Source organism: Harmonia axyridis, chromosome 6 (assembly GCF_914767665.1).
Source record: "Harmonia axyridis chromosome 6, icHarAxyr1.1, whole genome shotgun sequence".
NCBI lineage: Eukaryota > Metazoa > Arthropoda > Insecta > Coleoptera > Coccinellidae > Harmonia > Harmonia axyridis.
In genome coordinates, this window is record NC_059506.1 from 15,093,955 (window position 1) to 15,115,516 (window position 21,562).

The 21,562-nt window shown below is 34.0% G+C and overlaps 3 protein-coding genes across 3 annotated transcripts; all 3 read right to left on the minus strand.

Moving 5' to 3' along the window:
- Positions 1 to 1,701: 1,701 nt before the first annotated feature.
- LOC123683085 lies at positions 1,702 to 4,648 on the minus strand. The gene is made up of 2 exons (XM_045621985.1): positions 2,548 to 4,648; positions 1,702 to 1,919 (listed from the first exon to the last, which is right to left on the minus strand). Exons 1-2 carry the CDS (start codon positions 4,646 to 4,648, stop codon positions 1,702 to 1,704), a joined length of 2,319 nt encoding a protein of 772 aa, XP_045477941.1.
- A 6,422-nt stretch (positions 4,649 to 11,070) lies between these two features.
- On the minus strand, positions 11,071 to 11,739 carry LOC123683086. The gene has a single exon (XM_045621987.1). The coding sequence runs from the start codon at positions 11,737 to 11,739 to the stop codon at positions 11,071 to 11,073; it is 669 nt and encodes a 222-aa protein (XP_045477943.1).
- Positions 11,740 to 11,757: 18 nt separating this feature from the next.
- LOC123683087 lies at positions 11,758 to 13,183 on the minus strand. The gene is made up of 3 exons (XM_045621988.1): positions 12,589 to 13,183; positions 12,208 to 12,515; positions 11,758 to 12,117 (listed from the first exon to the last, which is right to left on the minus strand). Exons 1-3 carry the CDS (start codon positions 13,181 to 13,183, stop codon positions 11,758 to 11,760), a joined length of 1,263 nt encoding a protein of 420 aa, XP_045477944.1.
- Between the last annotated feature and the right edge of the window lie 8,379 nt (positions 13,184 to 21,562).

Genomic DNA, 21,562 nt, shown 5'->3' on the forward strand with positions numbered 1-21,562 from the left:
TTTTATTTCTTTGCTTCATTTCGTTAATCTAAGTGAATTCTGAATTTCTTCGGTTATCGAATTATGAACATATGGTGGAAAGTGTCAAGTAACGGTGACTTTGTAAGGTTTTCATAATGGAGAATACAATTCCATAATTTTCATACGACGACAAAAATTTTGTGACAGAGTTACCATTTTCTAGGACCCTCAATGTCAAAACTGGTTCAGCGCATGAGTCAGAATCGTACTTTTTCAAAAACTATTCACGAAAAATTCAGTTGGTTAACCGGTAGCAAAATTCTAATCAAACTTTTCTGTTGATACTGCCTGCTACATTCCTATCAAAAAAGGCCTTTCGTTTCGACTGGATAAGATAACTTGTAGTTTCTCGCGCTACGGGTAAACCAGAAATTTCCAAAGAACATATTCATCCGGCTATGAAATCGAAATTGTTCAGAATAATGTAAATACATTGTACCGTGCTCAACGCGAATTCATCAACAGTGTTAATAATGGGTAAAGGGAAAAGCGTAAAATGATAAAGTATTTAATGAACATGTTCATTCTACTATCGACACAAGAACTTTTAGGGGAAACAATGAAAGTGTTAATTCGGAGAATTTTTAGGAGCTTGCTCAATTCGCCGTGACGTTATACGAAGATTTTGAGAAGTATATATTTTCGTTCCATCTGTTTGGTGTGAATTATAGAAAACCATTCAGAACGATTCAATAGATTCGGTGACTAAAATGTTGAGGAAAAAATTCATAACGAAGTTGAGAGTATTTTTCTTTGGAATTTTGAATATATTCATTCAAGTACTAACTGATACTGTTTTAGGTTCTTATCTCTTTTATTACCATAAAATAAATGTTTTTGTTACTGAAAGATATGTTTTTGATTATGTTTCAAATATGGCCTAGTGTAGCTAATAGGAACATCCATACATAAATTGGACTGTTAGGTGCTGGGTTGTTGAAGTTCGAAGGACCATGAAATTTTCCACACTATTTATTTCCGGCTCGAAGGATCAAATTATGTAGATATTAGCTAGTTATCGAGAACTATGAATCAGTTCCACGCACTTATCCAATTACAATTTACCGACTAGGGTACTAACGAAGATTTTGACCGACTGAAGGGTCTTTTTTAACCACGTGGCGACTAGGCCAATATTTAACTAACTTGAAATGTGCAAGCTGAACACTGTGTCTCAAGGGGTGAGAGCAACGACGAACTATACTAAACTGTACTTGACTTGTACTTACTAGACTGTGTGTTGAATATACTGAACTGACTTGAAACTCGAATTAATTGAAGTGACGGTTCGATTTCTTACCCCACCTCGACCCTTTTGTCGAACCATCGAAAAGGGTTAAGAACATAGAAGTGCTACAGATAAAACGGACATACTTGAAATATCATTATAGCCAGCCGTCATTATAAGGACGACTGCGCACAGTGCACTCATAAAGTGCGCGGAATTATCTATAACCAACTTCAGGGGTGAATCTTTGGACAATGGCGGCGCTGAGTTCTACGAACCTTGATCAAAACTTAACATACTCCCCGGGCTGAACCGTCCAGGTTAAGGATAAAAGTGAAAATGAATAGAAAAAAAATTGATGTAATGATAAAGAAAATAATTTCTTGGAACAAATAAAATAAACAAAAAATAAATAAAAAATAAAGGAAGTAAAGAAAGAGTCATATTGATAATCATACTTGATTGTCAATGTTTTCCGTGCAGAATGGAGGTGGACATATCTTAGTGATTGTTCTAGTGAATGTTCCTCCTTGAGCTTTAGCACGAACAATGCGAACGCGTGAATCTTTTCCGGGAATCAATTCTACTACACGGGCTAAAGGCCATTTAAGCGGCGGTGTTAGATCTAGATTTGATTGAAGAAGAAAATCGGGACCCTGCCACCATAAATCTGAGACAAGTAATTGTAATGGCAATGACTCTCTCGAAAATATATTTGCAGGACCAACGTGATGGATGTGATCGAATCCATGCTATTTTCGAATCAGACCATAGATTTATAGAATGTATATTTCGTGAGTGAATTGGCAGAAAAGTTGATATTTTTGGAACAAGGGTAGACAGAGGTAGTGTACCCATTAGTTCAAACTTGGGTATAGTCAAAATTCTCAAAGTTGCAACACGACTTTTAGCTGTAATTACATGTGAATTAACTGAATTATTAGCAATCTTGATATTTTTGAACGTACGAAACCGAATTAAAATATCGAACAAGTCGGGTCGTACTATATAACCTTTGATAGAAAAGACAGATGAAGATTTCATTGAACCGTCGAAAACTACTCGAAGTTGAGTTGTGAGGCTTTGCTCACGCATTATACAATGATGAGGGAAGAAATATTTTGCATGCCCTAGGGATATATAATTGTTTATAAATTCCGAATACTGATGTTTCAGTTCCTGATTATTCTGTAGTCTTCTTTCGAGATTCAAGAATCTTTTCTTCGCTTGCGAATACGAATCACCTAATTTAAATGGTTCGTTTGGAGTTTTGAATGGCAGGTCAACTTGAAACCTACCCGATGGTAACCGAATGGTTTTGTTTTTGACTATCCGTTCAGCATTCTCTTCTGCTGAAGATAAAATGTGTTCAGATTGATTAGATATCTCCTCAATTTCACAGAACTCAGTCAGAATATTATTTAGTGAATCTTCTTGATTAACAATTGACTTTGAAGATTCAATTGAATTTTGGGAAAATTGTGCCAATGCTAAGTGAGTAGCGCGAGACATGTGAGCTGACTGTGGGACTTTTCCTGCAATTAGATATCCTAAGTGGGAATTTTGAAGAAGAGGTCGACCAGGACCTAATTTGATAATGCCATCCATAATAATTTCAAAATAGATATCTGCACCTAAGAGAATATCAATATTGGAAGGAATATTGAATTTGATATCTGCTAATTTAATGCCAATTGGAATGGGGAGAGAACACGAGTCGATATATGACTGTGGTTGTTGGCATGTGATATTTTTGAGGATAGCACAGGAAACCTTAAACTTTCGATGAGGGTATACTAATGAATGAATTGTTAGATCTATCATTCTATTTGACATAGAACAACTTTGTGAGACGCCAGAAATTTGAATAGTTTGATTGTAAGGTTGGAGATGAAGTCTGTTGACCAGATCTTCAGTTATGAAAGATGTTTGACTTGCGGAGTCAGTCAAACAACGAGCAATAACTTGCTTGTTGTGTGAATCATATAATTTGACACAGGCAGTAGCTAAAAGGACTTGATTATTAGAAGATAGAGATGAAAGACTAGACACGTTTCTACCTGGACTAATATTTTCAGTACGAGTTGTAATGGTTGGTTGAGCACAAGTGGACAAATGAGAAACTGCTTGAGATTCATTCTGAATTTGTGATAGATTATTTAATCTGGATACTTCGTTGTTGGATCTTTGACTAGGAACTTCATTAGAATAATGGCGAGTTGAAGTCCTATTGAAATGGAGCAAACTATGATGCTTTCTATGGCAATTGAAACATGTGTGTTGACTAGAACACGATTGTACACTATGACCCAACGTAAGACAATTCAGACAAGCATTCTTTTCTTTCACTAGACTGAGACGATCGTTAGGAGACAAATTCATGAATTTCCTACACGAATATATCTTATGTTCATCCATATTACACATAAGACATTTGAAAAATTTATTTTTGTTCGTTCTGTTCGAAGTGTTAGCATGATAAGAATTAGTATGGGCATATTTAGGGGAAGTTTTGAATTTCGAATGACCTGTTTGTTCGGTTGAACCTAAATTTTCGAGTACCTTATATTTCTTTTCTAAGAAACCAATAAATTCTGGGAGCGTTGGAAATTCTGAAGTATTCTTTTCTTCTTCATATTCTTTTTTCAGAGTGAAATCCAATTTCTGGGTGAAAATTTGTATGAAAATCAAATCCGTTAATTTCTCCGATAATTTATAAGTCTTCAAGGCAGCGATATTTGTCTTGATTTGCGTAATAAAATCTCTTAACGCGTGTTCATTACTTTTCGTCAAGGAGGGAACATTCAATAGTTTACGAATATAAGAGTTGACAATAAGATATGGATTATCATATCTGTCTTTCAAAGTGTTAATAGCTATGTTGAAATTCAAACCTACAACTTCCAAGTTTTCAATAAGTTTTAACGGTTCTTTTGATAATGCTGATTTTAAGTACATCAACCGTTGAATGTCAGACAAATTTTCGTTGTCTGTAATGAGGGCGTTGAATAGTTCGAAGAAACTCGGCCATTGTTTAATATCACCCGAGAAGTTAGGAATCGAAATTTCCGGTAACTTTATGCTAGAATGAGTAGTGGGCTTATCAGATTTTTGACTTGGCGAGTTTTCGAACTGATTCATAGTTCTCGTTGCCATAGATATAACCTTAAAATACTTAGTTTCTACAATATCTCTGTCCTCTTCATATGAGGCAGAGTCAATTAACTCCAACTGAGTTTGAACATGTTCATAGTCTTTGAAGATTTGCTCTAATTGACATTTTCCAGCACTACATTCTTCTCTATCTTTATTATTATCTTGGCCGAACCAATTGGCCATTCTAGTTAGTTTACTCTTAAGTATGGTTCTTTGTTTAATCAAATTATCGATATTAGACATTTTGAACAAAAGAAATAATTAAGGAAATATATAAAATAAATAAAAATTATATATAAACTAAATAAATATTCTAAAATTGACTTATCACTCTCCAAAACTGCTTGCACTGGAACAAAAATGGATTCAGGACAGGAACGATACGTCGTAGACAGCGACCTCTTGTTGAAAAAGACTTCACCACACTTTGCGCATGCGTGGTAAAGTACACCTCTAGTTAACCAATATGTCCGCTTCAGGCACGTGGTTGATACTTCAATTGTGGAAGTTGATAATTTCTTCAGGGATATCTCCAATTTATATACGGCTCGAAGGACCAAATTATGTAGCTAATAGATGAGAACATCCATACATAAATTGGACTGTTAGGTGCTGGGTTGTTGAAGTTCGAAGGACCATGAAATTTTCCACACTATTTATTTCCGGCTCGAAGGATCAAATTATGTAGATATTAGCTAGTTATCGAGAACTATGAATCAGTTCCACGCACTTATCCAATTACAATTTACCGACTAGGGTACTAACGAAGATTTTGACCGACTGAAGGGTCTTTTTTAACCACGTGGCGACTAGGCCAATATTTAACTAACTTGAAATGTGCAAGCTGAACACTGTGTCTCAAGGGGTGAGAGCAACGACGAACTATACTAAACTGTACTTGACTTGTACTTACTAGACTGTGTGTTGAATATACTGAACTGACTTGAAACTCGAATTAATTGAAGTGACGGTTCGATTTCTTACCCCACCTCGACCCTTTTGTCGAACCATCGAAAAGGGTTAAGAACATAGAAGTGCTACAGATAAAACGGACATACTTGAAATATCATTATAGCCAGCCGTCATTATAAGGACGACTGCGCACAGTGCACTCATAAAGTGCGCGGAATTATCTATAACCAACTTCAGGGGTGAATCTTTGGACAATGGCGGCGCTGAGTTCTACGAACCTTGATCAAAACTTAACACCTAGTGAAGAGCCACTTCTACTTTTTGAAGACATTTTTAGTTCTAATTTATAAATAAATGAAACTATTCGATCTGTAATGACCTTTTGAAAACTTAAAATATTTTCACCTAAATTCAATTCTAAAACTAGATTCAAACCAAAATTATTGAAATAATCAAAACTACAATTCAGATAATAGCTCACCCGTTTATATAGGTGATACCTATTTCTAACGAGCCACTCACGTGCATTCAAATCATCTAATGAGTGTCCATTATTTTTCACAATAAGGTTTGTAGTTGTAATAATAAACTGCGATAATGATTGATATTTGAGTTGAACATAATGAAAATTTGAAAATTCAGAAATGATAATTGACATCTGATGAAATCAAAACTATCTACTATCCACTGTCTTCCTTGTTTTTAGTCATTATTTGTACTGGAATATTGTGCACATGTCTGAGTCTCCGCAGATCATTTCTCGGAAAACGAAAGTTATTCAAATGAAATTTCTTCTCTATTATATTATCATTACAAAAAACGGGTTCACTAGGTTTTCATGCCTTTTTTACACCAACTGTATAATGAAGATTCAATCAAAATATTTTCTCATATAACCTCTGCTTCCAGGACATTGTTATAAAATATATAGTTCCAAAATAATCTGAATTGTGAACACCATTCGACATAAAACGTTCAAGTCAACTATGTTGCTGAGTCGAACTTTTTTTGAGAATTTGAAATTCTTGTAAAATTTTTTTTAATTCAAATTTTTTTCCTCCAATGTAATGGTTTTGTCATATGTTCGAAATCAAAAGATAATTCAAATTTCTCGAAAAATTCACATTATTATTTCGTTTACTTATACAGTTACAACTATTCGTTCATTAGTTCCTGTTGAATAATGGAGGCAAATGTTCACTATGAACTCTATTCCTTTTGACTGACCTGACATCATGTAGGATTTAGTCAATAAACATTATTATGATTATGATTAAAAGTTTCTTTGAATAAACATTGGTCGCTCGTATCTTAATAAAATAAGGAAGGTCTGTATTTGAAATCCTTAAAATAGAACTCAACGCGCGTACATATTGAAATAAAGGATACTCATCAAAATATCGTTGCAATAATTCTCCATTACATAATTTAATTATTTTTTTAAAATACGGCCTCTGGTTGTTTCTGCTTCATTAAGTAAAACAAACATAAGGAAGAAAACCAATTGTTCATAACGAATTATTTATTGAATGAACAATTCAAGTTTGAATGTAATTAATATTTTTCATATGAAAGAGCAGGATAAACTATGAAAGGGTTAGTTAGTTATTCGAAAATAATAATAAGTCGAATAAAACTTTTGTTTATCAACAAATATGCTTCTTAATCTTAATATGTTTCAGAATCATTTTAATTAAGTTGCAAACAACGCATTTGTCTATAACAATCTTTTAAACAATTGACATAACAAACTTGTATTTGGACTATACGATACTTAATGCTCTCGGCGCCAAAAGAGTTAGCGGCAGGCCTGTTTTGAACCAATACAGAAAGCTGATTTTTTTTTCATAAACTACATTTCAATTCCGAACAATTTGATTTTTAACTGGCTTTTGAAGCTACCTTCAAATTGAATATGAAATTGAAGTTGACGTATGATGAAATCTACCTATGCCTCTGAAGAAAAGCCAAGCGAAGCGTTTTTCTGATTATTTCGCATCTAACTGCAGGTAGATTAAGTTAAATTTAAATTGTGGAATACTTTAATGAAATTGCATTTGCTTCTGCACGTCTGCTTCTTACAATATTCCACTTTAAATCACGAAGCGTTCGGATAAATTCAGATTTCACTCGTTTATATTCGATTTCAAAGGAGTACTCACCCTATATAAGTTAATGCTCCGTTTTATGATTCCGTTTATAATTATTTCCATCAAATTGCACTGCACAACTTGTTTCTAGAATATTTCTTTTGAAACACGTAGTGGTCGAGGGACATCAAAGATTTCATATGTGAAATTTACCGAAAATTGAAAAAAAGTCATTCGTTAACAGGGGAAATTTGATGGGGAATTTATTCTAAACGAAAAAGTATATTTTTATTCATGCACTTGTTACTGCACCTGTCGTTTCCAGAATATTCCCTTTATTTCAAATAGCGTTCAAAGGACATCAAAGATTTCATACGAGAAATTGACCAAAAAAAAAACAAAATCATTCGTTGTCCAAAAAATTTTATAGAAAACTTATTCTAGGTGGAAAACAAAATTTTTTTTTATTCCGTTTGATTCCATCGAATTGCACTTGTTGTTTCCAGAATATTTCCTCTATATCAAGTAGCATCAAAGATCTCATAATATGTTAAATCAACTGAAAATAACTGAAATGTCATTCGATATCAAGAAAATTTGATAGGGAACTCATTCTAGGTAAAAGACAATTTTTTTTTGTGATTCCGTTTGAAAAATTGCAATAGATTGACCTTATTGATTTAATGACCTCATTGATTTAATTTTAGAGGAAGAACGGCTACTAGACACGCAAAAGGTCAAGAGAAAAAGAGAGTCGAATAATTCAAGCGATTCTGAGGAGAAGGGTAATTAATCAACAAATAATTGTAGTTTTCATTCGTTTAATTGAAAGCCATTTTATAAATTGCATTTTATTGGGAAATGATATGGAAACTTCTTATTTTATCTCAGAAACACCAAAAGTGTAACATCCGAAAATAAGATGGACAAAACAACAAAAGAATGCAATAGAATGTTCTCAAATTAGATAGAGCAAAGTATAAAGTCTGCTAAACTGGGACCATCAGCTTGCATTGCTGCTGAAGAACGACAGTTTGAAAATCTATTGTAATACAAATAATAATCTACTCACTACTGTTGTACGCATGTTAAACTGTGAGATATTTTCAGAGAAATATCTAGAGGAAAAAAACGGCCACAGAAGGAAAAATCAAGGAGTTCAAATCTGTTCATCTATTCATGAACAATAAAACTTGGAAACAAATAAAAGCGTTTGTTTCTCGGTTTGTTTTCAACGCATATCGAAACAAATGATGAATGTTTGCCTGTATTTGTGTATGGTTATACCCTTTTTTTGAAAATCAAGTTCTTATTCCTTTTTTTTGAATTTCTTTCAATCTAAAATGATTTGTAAATTATATTCTTCATACATTTTTTTTTGAGAATATTTCCCTCATTTATCTCTTGATCATTTCCTAAACTGAATTTGTAATGAAGAAACTAAGCAATATATTATTAAAACATGTTATAACTCAAATATGAAAAATCATAAAGAAGAGATTGTTTAGTTCAAGAAACCAATACGAAGAAGGTATCTGAATTTTTGAAAGTATAATTAAAGAAGGAATGACATTTCAAAGGAGGTTTAATTGAAATCCTGCATTTCAAATGAAAAAATGAAACCGAAATTGATGGAATTTAGAATAAGAATTGAGTTGAAATTACATAGCATGTGATGTCCATGAACCAATGTCGAGAAAAAATTGGGAAAAGCACTGAAGGTCAGGAGCTTTTTTATTCTTTATCCATGAACCGATTGCATCTCTGGTTGTTGTCAGCTCAAAATTTTGGACGAAGCTTAGAATTGCTATTATTATGCACACGAAAAAACTTGGTCCGATCTTTCGTCACTAACATATCACGATTTTTTATATTTAACTTCATTTTTATTATTCTGATGGTGAAGCTATCCACACCAAACTGAAGCATAGAGATTTTGTTTTTCTATAGTTTCCTATTTTTTTCAAATTTTCTATTGTTCTGGATTTGATATCCATGGGAAATTCTGAAGGAAGCTTAAAATGGTGATTTTTTATCCTCGCGCAAGTTTTCTTCACGATTCACTCCTATTCAACGAAATATAAATCGTTTATTTTTCAATATTCTTAGGAAATTTATATTTCTGGTTATGTTATCAGATCTTAATTTTGCACGCGGTTTGGAACTGCTTTTTTTTTATACATACGTGCCAAAATCCACGAATAGCCAATAGCATCATCATACCTCATTGACATATATCAGGATTTTATTTCTCGATATTCCTTTCGCATTTTCTGTGGTTCTAGATGAGCAACCTGAACCAAACTTCGCGAGAAGATGGCTATTCACACGCAAATTTTCAAGTCGATCGAATTTGTAATCATTGAAATTTTTTATAGTATGTTTTTGATGGTTGTGATGGTGTGATCAGCTTGAAATTTCAGGCAGAGCTTGAAATTATTTTTCTATTCAGGCAGTCGCAATCTCAACGTTGTCGGTTTTTGATTGCGGTGATATTCAGTAATTCTTCTTGAATTTTCTATGGTTCCAGTTAAGCTATCCATACGAAATTGTGGATGGGGCTTGGCATGATCATTCCCCATATGTGTGTAAAATTCCATCCGGGTGGTATGTTCAATGATCGAATTATTGAGTATTTTCGATATTTTTCCATGGTCTGATTTAGATGTTTCTGATGATGTCATCCGTTCGAAATTTCGTGAAGTACTTCTTGATGCTGCGATTTCATATGAGCATTTGAAATCTTAATTCTGTCATTTTAGTGGTTTCCGAGATATTCGCCAATATTTTTTCGATATTCTCCATGATTTTTCTCTGGCTCTGGTTGAATGTTCATCTAAACTAAATGCAAAATTTCATCGAAATGAAAGCTGCTGTTTTGAATTATTGAGAACATAACATTTCGAAAGGAAATATTTCCGGAACCACTGATTAGATTTTACGCGTTAACGAACTTGACTGAGATTATTGCCATCTGAATCTACCCTGAAAATTTCAAGTATCTGGTTCAAAAGATCGTAAACACGGCAGGAGGAACACCATTGAATTCAAATACGAATTCGTCATCAGGAAAAACTGAATTGTGAGATCACTTTTGAAAAAATTTGGAAGAAGAATAATTCTGAAAATACAGACATCAATACGAAATGATAGAGCGATCATTCGTAGAAACAACCACTCAAAACTAATCATTTCAGGAAAAAACATTATCGGAATTAATGACGTTGGCATAAATACATATTCCAAGTACACGACATGTTCTGCATCTTGCGAGATCCGACGAATATGCGATTTTGACCCTTATTGATATACAAAGATTTTGATACTCATCTCGCATCTCACGAGATCCGTCTGTGTGGCAACGTCGAACGGATCTCGTTGCCTCGCGGTATACCATGTATATAGGGTATATAGGAGGGGATCTCGGATTGTTGGTTTATAAGACATGGACCTCGTAGCGTTGAAGTTTTACAGGGATCTCGTAATCACATTTTCGAAGTATATATATATATATATATATATATATATATATATATATATATATATATATATATATATATATATATATATATATATATAATATATATATATATATATATATATATATATATATATATATATATATATATATATATATATATATATATATATATATAATCGGGATCATAGCGTCGTTCGACGTTGTCCGATGCCTTTTCGCCACCCCTTTCTGTCATTCCATTGTCCTTGTCGTAAATCCCTGGAACTCATGGCTTTGATGACACCCTCATTCCAGGTTTGCTTTGGTCGTCCTCTTTTTCGGCGTTGTGCTGGGACCCACTCGAACACCTTCTTTGGAAGCCCCTGTTCGTCCATTCTTTGTAGGTGACCATACCAGATAAGTTGTTTCGCTTCTATATCTTCGTACAGCGTTCCGTCCACTCCCATTAGTCTTCGTATCTCCTCGTTTCTGATCTTTTGTAGGCGTGATACTCCCAGTGATCTTCGGAGTACGTCCATTTCAACGGTTTCCAGTCTTCTCTTGTTTTCTTCAGTTATTCTCCAAGTTTCCGCTCCATACAGTAGGTTACTTTTTATCATGGTGTTGTATATGCTGTATTTTCTCTTTTTTCCAATGAAGGTATTCCAAAATATGCTGTTCAAACATCCTATGATCTTTTTCGCTTGATTTATTTTGTGTCTGATCTCTCTGTTGTCGCTTCCACTTGAGTCAAACTTAACACCTAAGTATGTATACTCCGATACCACTTCTACTTCCTGATTATTTTCCAGCATGATTTTCGTGGCATTTTGGGTTCCTACCGGGAGGTACTCAGTCTTCTTGGTATTCATCTCTAATCCCCAAATTTCTTATTCCTCCTGGAGTTTTCTGGCCATATACTCCAGGTCGTCCTTATCATTGGCCATTATAACTTGGTCATCCGCGAACTGGAGGGAGTAGAGGTGGCTATTATCATCCAATTCTATTTCCATTGGCCCACATTTATTCTTCCACTTTCGAAGAGCTCTAGATACATACACCTTGAACAAAGTAGGTGAAACGCAGCATCCCTGTCGCAAGCCCTTATTCACGGTGAATTCTTGTGAGAGATTCTTTCCCGATTTGATCCGCGATGTAGAATCCGTGTACAAATTTTTGAGTGCCGTTATTAGGATGTTTGGTTGATGTTCGTTTCTTGTAGAATTTCCCAAAGTTTCTTCAGAGGTACACTGTCATATGCTTTCTTTAGGTCGACATACATTAGATGGACTTCTTGGTTAGTATTTAGTTTTCTCTATTGTCTGCTTCAGACAAAAAACATTGTCTGTACAAGATCTGCCCGCTCTAAATCCTGATTGCTCTTCTTCTTCTTCCGCGCTGTATTCAATTTCAATGAGGTCTCGTAGAATTCTTCCATATATTCTGCTAAATGTGCTAGTCACTGATATACCTCTATAATTTGCGCATTGATTTTTATCTCCCTTTTTGTATATCGACGAAATATATGCTGTTTTCCATTCTTTGGGTACTGGTTGTCCGCTCAAGCACTTATTTATCAAATCTGTAACAGCCTGGAATAGATTATGTGTACCATGTTTGATCAGCTCTGCGGGTACTCCTCCGGGACCTGGGGATTTACCATTTTTTCAACCTGAATACTGCTTTTCTCACTGTTTCAACATCTACAGAAACTGTTTCACCCTCAATGTCTATGTGTGATGATATACTTGGTGCCAGAAATCCTTGTCTTGTTTCTGTCAAAAGTTGTTTGTAATGTGTAACCCAGTTGTTCATGGGAATTGTGTCAATGTTCGCTGAGTTTTTGCTCGGACTTTTCAGCGCATTGATGAATCGCCAAGATTCTGCTGTCTTTCTACCTCCCAAAAGGGAGCCAATCTCCTTGCATTTTCTATCCCACATACTTCTCTTCGCATTATTAACTTTTCTTCTTGTCTTACTTTTCGCCTCCAGATATGATTCCCTATCTCTTTGTTCTTTTGTTGTTAGCCATTTTAAGTAAGCTTTGTTTTTCTGATTTACCAGTTCTTCTATTTCATTATTCCACCATAATGCTTTGCTCTTTCGACTTGAGAGTTCTCCCAATACTTCAGTGGCTGAGTTCTGTAAAGCTTCCTTAATTTTTTCATACATGCTTTCAGTATCGATGTCTTCGATGGCTGTCAAATACTCATCGAGCCTTGTCTGGTATCTTTGTTTTATGTTATCGTCCTCAAGGTTACTCAGATTCCACCGCTTATTGTTAATTCCATCTGATTTATTGATGACTTTTTCCATTTGAGTATGATTTGTTTGGGATTTGTCGTGATGCCAAGGAAATAATATTTTTGCTCTGACAAAGTAGTGGTCAGAATCACACAAGATCCCTCTATACGCCCTTACATCATTGACCTGAAGTTCAGTGTGCTGTCGTGTTATGATGTAGTCAATGATTGATTTCAAGTTCTTCGTGTGTTGGATCCAAGTAAACTTGTGGATGGGCTTATGTTTGAAGAATCCATTTGCAATTTTCAGGTCGTATGTTCGACAGCAATCATTAGTCGTTCTCCATTATCGTTGCATCTGTCTTCTCCAAATGGTCCAACTACAGGATCGTCTTTCCTGTTACCTGTCCTACTATTGAAATCTCCCATAAGGATTACTTCTTTGCTCCTTCCCACTCTCTGTATTACAGCACTCAATTTGTTGTAAAATTCATCCTTCCTTGAAACCGACTCATCATCTGATATTGCGTAGACACCAATAATAACAAGTTCTTTCTGCATGATATTAATATTCAATCGAATTATATTCTCATCAATGGCTTCCCAGTCTTTAATTCTCCTCCTATATTTTTTATGGATCATCATTGACACTCCTCTCTTCGCTCTTTCATGTTTGGGGACTCCGCTGAAGACATGTATATAGTTTCCAACCTTCTCTGTTCCTTGTCCCTTTTTTTTGGTTTCGGTGAGGGTGACTATACCGATGTTATGTTGTTCCATTTCGGCTGCGATTTCATCAGTCTTACCGCTTATTCCTTGAGTGTTCCATGTTCCAAAATTCATTGTCCGTTTTCTTCGCTTATGTCGTTGTCCGTGAAATCCATCCTTTCCGAGGCTTTGATTTGGCTTTTTAGTAGATATGAAGAAAGATAGTAACCAGCAGAGATGTGGCCATCGATGAGAGACACACTGAAGTTGAAGTGATCATCCAACGACCTGGTAATGACTCTTACAACGTGAAGATTCAGTGGGGGATTCAAGCATTGATGAGAGCAATGAAATCGATGAAGAGGTAAATGACCTGTCAGATGCTGATTATATCCCTGAAGATGTCACACTTGGTGACGAACAAGTAAGACGATCTACTAGACAACCTAAACCTAAGTTATACCCTGATTATGTAACTTATCTATGTTCACCAGGCAATGTAGACACCAACTTAGAAGATGTTCCAGTAACCGTATCAGAAGCATTATCTGGTCCAGATGCGGAAAAGTGGAAAGCAGCCATGCTCAACGAGATGGATTCCTTTGAAGAAAATGAGACATGGGAATTAGTGAAACCACCGAAGGAAGGGACTGTTGTTGAGTATAAGTGGGTTTATAAGTTGAAGAGTGGAATTGACCATAATGTGGTGTATCGTGCGAGGTTAGTGGCAAAAGGTTGCACACAGAAGGAAAACATTGACTATAAAGAAACCTTTGCTCCTGTAGTCAGACATTCTACGTCAAAACTCCTTCTGAGTTTATCTGTTAAGTTAGATTTAGATATATTTCACTTAGATGTAACTACTGCTTTCCTCAATGGTTTTCTTGAAGAAACTGTATACATGAGACAGCCATAAGGTTTTGTCAAAAAGGGTTTTGAGAACCATGTATTTAAATTAAAAAAGGCTATTTATGGCTTGAAGCAGGCTTCTAGAGCTTGGTACATGAGAGTCGATGAAATTTTATTGTCACAAGATTATTTGAAATCGAAACATGAACCATGCTTGTAATACAAAAAAGGAAATAACTCCTTCACTATAGTAGCGTTATATGTAGACGATTTTTTTATTTTCTCAAATGACGTTAATGAGTCTGATAATTTGAAATATTGTTTAAAATCAAAATTCAAGGTAAAAGATTTAGGACATGCCAAACAAATTTTAGGTGTAAAATTAACCAGAGACCATTTTAACAAATGTTTGTATTCAGATCAAGAAGATTACATTGATAGACTATTGTCAAAATTTAAAATGACAGAATGTAAAGGTGTGAAAACACCATTAGAACAGGTTTAGATTTCAATAAGGTTGATAAGAATATTTGTGATCTCAATATTCCATATCAAAACTTGATCGGAGGTCTTATGTACTTGAGTGTTTTAACACGTCCAGATATTTTCAGTAAGTTTTTTGAGTCAATATAATACCAAATATACGGACGTACATCGGCAAAGTGCTAAAAGAGTATTGAGGTACTTGAAAGAAACAAAAAAGGTTAAATTGAAATATTTCAAGAATGATAATGATTTGGAGGGATTTGCTGATGCGGATTGGGCAAATGATAAAAGTGACAGACGGTCTTATACCGGTTTCGTGTTCAGATTATCTGGAGGTGCCATCTCATGGCAAAGCATGAAACAAAGGACAGTTGCTTTATCCAGCACCGAATCAGAGTACATGGCCTTGAGTGAGGCAGCTAAAGAAGCGATCTATCTAAAAAATCTTCTTTTTGAGCTTGTTCGTTTCAAAGATAGAATTGTTGTTTTCAACGACAATCGAGGTGCCCAGAAGTTGTCAGCCAATCCATCTAATCATTGTAGAACTAAGCATATCGATGTTAGACATCATTTCGTTAGAGATTGCGTAGATCAAAAACAGATTGATGACCAGTATATAAGCACCGATGAAATGGTTGCTGATATCCTGACTAAAGGACTAAACAATGTCAAAAATTCTTATTTTTGCAGCAAATTAGGTTTAGTATATGTTTTAGCAATGTCTCAACAGTGGGGGTGTTGGAATGTTCACAACATTGCTTCAACCCCGCCTATATTTATGTTTGTAACACTGATCTTGGTAAGATGTTCTATGCTCTGGACTATTCTATAGTTAAGTCTTAAACAACGCTCATATAGATGTATATAGTTTAGTCACAGAATAGAGAGGTATTACAGAAGCGACACTCTTTGACATTTCCTTTGTTCTCGATGTAACCAATTTTGGTGACCTTGAAGAACTCTCAGAAGGCTGGTAGTTCTACATGACCACAGAATAGTAAATATTTATATTAAAACTTCTCAATTCTATGACATGGCGGTCCATTTGAAATTACATTTGTATGATTACTGTATGATATTTGGGACATGACTGCGTATTGAATGGAAGTAGTAATTCTATTTCAAAATATTTTTCAGCCTAAATTTGTATTTCATTTCAGAATTTGAATTAATGGTAAGTTTCCGACTTTTATTATCTTACTTGAATTTCCTGAAATACAATAAAATCGCTTTTATAAAATACATTAATAATAATAAATAATAATTTTATATATATATACAGGGTGAGTCTTTGACTTGTACAGTGCATCCCATTTTGGGTGAGACAGCCAGGTTAATCGCTTGTTATTTAAGATAGAGCCTTGCGGTTTTCGCGTTCCTGTCCTACTTTTCGTGAAACTCAAGTTGGTCTAATCAGATTCTGTATAACTGTTTCCGTTCAAAAGATACAGGGTGATTTTGGAAATTGATACTTTTCGGACCCCTTCTTTATCTCCGAAATTATTAGAAATAATGCTGAGCTGAAAACTACGTCTGAATCAGAATTCTGCGTAGAATCCAGTGGCGTACTCATTATTTTTTTTCGGGGTATGGTTTTGAAGATTAAACACAAACCTATATTTTTTTTAATGGAACACCCTATATATCTTTACTTCGTTGAATTCGTTATTTTTTTCCCTTCAAAATGATATATGATACTATGTAGGTAGGATGTTGAGAAATGTTAAAAAAACACTAAAACGTCAAATAATGATGATTTTTTCGTAAATGGGCCATGAATTTTCTATGTTTCAATAAGAGGATTATTACTTTCGATTTTTAAAAGTAGTAGGTCATTGATGACACAAACATCCTTGTTGTTATTATGGCTACTATGCATTTGGGAGCATTGTTTTATCAAGTAGGCATTGGAGGGAAAAAACCAATCTGATCTTGCTGTCATCGCTATAAATTATTTTTATCATTATTGATTCTTCTTTTCTATGGTAAATCCATTGCCCATTAACAAAAAATCATCATTATTTGATGTTTTAGTGTTTTTTTAACATTTCTGAACATCCTACCTACATAGTGTCATATATCATTTTGAAGGGAAAAAATAACGAATTCAACGAAGTAATGATACACATAGTGTTCCATTTAAAAAAACATAAGTTTGTGTTGAATCTTCTAAACCATACCCAGAAAAAAAATAATGAGTACGCCACTGGATTCTACGCAGAATTCTAATTCAGAAGTAGTTTTTACCTAAGCATTAATTCTAATAACTTCGGAGATAAAGAAGGGGTCCGAAAAGTATCAATTTCCAAAATCACCCTGTATCTTTTGAACGGAAACAGTTATGCACAATCTGATTAGACCAACTTGAGTTTCATGAAAAAGTAGGACAGGAACGTGAAAACCGCAAGGCTCTATCTTAAATAACAAGCGAGAAACCTGGCTGTCTCACCCAAAATGGGATGCACTGTACATATATTTTAACCGAAGGTTCTTGAGGTCAAAAGAAACACTTTTTTCATTTACCATTTTTTCCGATTCGGCCCTGTTAAAAAGATATAGCCATTTTAAATTTTCAAAATGAGCTAATTCACCCCTGAAAACCGGAACACTGAAGTTTTCTCAAGCATAAGATATACCTCTTGAACCTTGGAAATAAGCTACTAAATTAGAAAAACCATCATAAACTCACGTTTAACATTCCATTTGTTGAACAAAGTAGTGTTTATAATCAAATAAATGAGTTATTCCAATTTCGTTGACGCTAAAGATTAAATATTCTTCTCTTAATTTCTATTTCATTTTCGATAATTATAACGAATTGAGCTCGTTACCACCCAATATTAGCTCTGATACTCATATCCATTCATTCATTATATTTCATTTATATGATATCGTTGTTTATTTTTCGTGCAAGAATTAACCTTAAAATCTCAAATAAATTATATTTATCTATGAAAAATCTAACACAGACTATAGTAATCTGTGGTTTTAAGTTTGAATTTCAAATTTCGAGTGATGCCAAATATAAACACAGCAGTTCGGTTAGAATAATCTATGTTCTAACCTAAAATTTTCATTTACAGTTTACACTGTTATTGTTATAAGATATTTGTTATGAAATGAAGCATTTGATTTGTTCCAACTATCTCATAAAAATATTGAAATGCATCAATATTTTTGAATATATATATATATATATATCAACAATTTTAATTCCCAATATACAACAATAGTTATAAGTATGATAAGGGGTGTGGGAAAATTGATAAGTGTTATAATTTCACTCTTCTTTATTTCATTTAGTCGACGTTTCGATCCCGATGGGGACCTTCTTCAGGACTCTACAATAGCAATAGAAAACAGTCAAAAACATGGCAATCACAAAACATGTAAAAATAGTACATACCGAAATACAGAGTTGTAAAGATCTTATTTGAACACAAATCAATAGCTCTCAAGAAAGCAATGAACAAGAACATCAACAAATTTAGCGAAAAAAGATCTGATATTTCGTTAGCACAAGAGTAGAAATCAATTATCATATGTAAATAAGGTAAACAGAATAATCAACAAAATGAGAGGTTGTCCAAAATGTTGTCTCCTAAAGACCACACAAATTAAATTGATTCCGAAATCTTATTTTAAAATTGACAGACTATACAGTCGAGTGAAAGATAGGATGACTGTTGATAATATGAGTGGTGTGGTATATTGTATTCCATGTTCAATATGTAGTGAGGTGTATATTGGTCAGACATCTCAGCTTTTGAAGAGAAGGATTGCTCAACACAAGAGCGACATCAAGAATCCAAATAAGATTTGTGCCCTAGCAGACCATACCCGGGACAAAGATCACCCAATGGACTATGATTCCACCAAAATTCTTGAATGTGCAGTTAGTGGAAAGAAAAGATGTTTCTTAGAGATGTACCATATTAAACGCCACACTTGTTCTATGAATTACAGAAGGGATGTAAACAATATTAGCTCCATCTATACTTATTTGATTCATTATGACCAGTTTGGTGGCAGTGAATTGGATGGATCAAATGGAATGAATATTTTCACAAGTTCTACAGTCGGGATAACGTAATAATGAAATCTGTGTTCCGGACTATTTCTGTGAGAGGGGATTGGATTCGGTTCATGGAGTCTTTCAATAATCGCATTTGTTCTGAGTTCGGTGAGAGTGAATTACTGCGACCAAGTGTGATTTAATGCTATTCTATGTTTCATTTGTCATGTGCGTGTATTCTGTGGCAAGTCTGGTTGACAACATTTTGGACAACCTCTCATTTTGTTGATTATTCTGTTTACCTTATTTACATATGATAATTGATTTCTACTCTTGTGCTAACGAAATATCAGATCTTTTTTCGCTAAATTTGTTGATGTTCTTGTTCATTGCTTTCTTGAGAGCTATTGATTTGTGTTCAAATAAGATCTTTACAACTCTGTATTTCGGTATGTACTATTTTTACATGTTCTGTGATTGCCATGTTTTTGACTGTTTTCTATTGCTATTGTAGAGTCCTGAAGAAGGTCCCCATCGGGATCGAAACGTCGACTAAATGAAATAAAGAAGAGTGAAATTATAACACTTATCAATTTTCCCACACCCCTTATCATACTTATAACTATATATATATATATATATATATTCTTCTTCTATATACAGGGTGAGTCTTTGACTTGTACATATATTTTAACCGAAGATTCCTGAGGTCAAAAGAAACACTTTTTTCCTTTATAGTTTTTTCCGATTCGGCCCGGTTACTAAGATACAGGCTGTTGAAAATCGATAAAAAAAATGTGATTTTCGGCTATATCTCGTAAATGGTTCTATTAAAGGAAATGATTTTTGAAATATAGCTTTTCCTTGATGTGATACATCTTCTCCGAACACAAGATTCCCTACACATCTTTCAGTTTCAGGAAATAGGGATCTTGGCTTCAGGACTGCTAATAGGGTGAATAATACACTCAGTTTCAACTGTCAACGTTTCGATCCTATTTGGGATCTTCTTCAGGACTGTAAAAGTATTTATTAAGAATTATTGGACAAATGAACAATCTGGTTACAACAATACGAAAAAAATACACAAAATCATTTAAAAAACGGTCTTATAGGCTTATACTATACTTCTATATACAATCATCAATAATAGTGAAAGACAAGAAATGACTAGGATTCAGGTGGAATTAGGTTATTTTCTTTTCGATTTTTTATTATATAATTATTATGAAATGAATCATACTTTTTCCTCCACGGTACGAATAAATATAAACACTCACCAATTTAGTCATATGTATTACGATGCGGGTGGAGTTGTTGAATTCCATTAGACCTATGTTGAGGTTTTCTATTTCGTCAATAATCTTATTTTTAATAGTTGGTTTTTGCCACGAAACTTATGCGGTTGTTCTCTTTGCTTAGCTGATATGATACTGGTGTTTTGTATTCGAGTATAAATATGTTATCATTGGATTTTCAAACATGTTCTGATGATATTCTTACCGACACGAATTCATTATATTTATTTGATTTCTCTTAATAAATTGTTGTAAATTATACTTAATTTTTGAGTATCTGTTCTAATATTCATTGTGTCATGTATGGAAATGTGTATCATTTCACTGATACATCTTTTATGATAATTGCATTCTTTATCTAAAATTTTCACTTCATCAAAGTCCAAATTATGATTTTCTTGGAAGTGGTGCACAGCTAGAGCGGTTTTCTCATTTTTGTCTATATTCTTTCCCTGGCAATCGTACTTATGTTGACGTATACGATTTTTTAGGTACTGTTTAGTCATGCCCACATACGATAGGTTGCAATCTTTACAAGGAATTTGGTAAACCAAATTAGATGTCATTAATTTCGGAACAGAGTCTTTTAATTTTGTGTATATGTTCTCTAGTTTTGTGAGTGGATAGAAAGCAAGCTTGATGTTAGATGCTTGATTTTTTATCAAATTACCAACTTTTTCCGATAAACCTTCAATGTATGGAAATTTATAATAGATGATTCCATCTTTTTCCCTCCTTTCTGTATTAATTCTTGTGGTCTCAACAAATTTGTGTTTATAGGAATGCATAATTTTATTTATTAGTTTTCTGGGGTAATTGTTCTTTCTTAGAATATTTTTTATTTTCAATTCATTCACTGGCCAAAATTCTCTACTGCTGAGACTGTAACATCTAAAACATAGGTTCTTTATGGTATTGTTTTTGTGGATTTGTGGGTGGTGTGAAAAGTAATTGAGAACTCGGTTGGACGCAGTTGCTTTGGTATGCCAATTGGTCAAGATTGTTCCATCGTTTTTTCTGATAAGCTGGACATCTAAAAATGCTATTGAATTATCTACTTCCTTTTCTAAAGTGAATTGAATGCGTGGATGGAAAG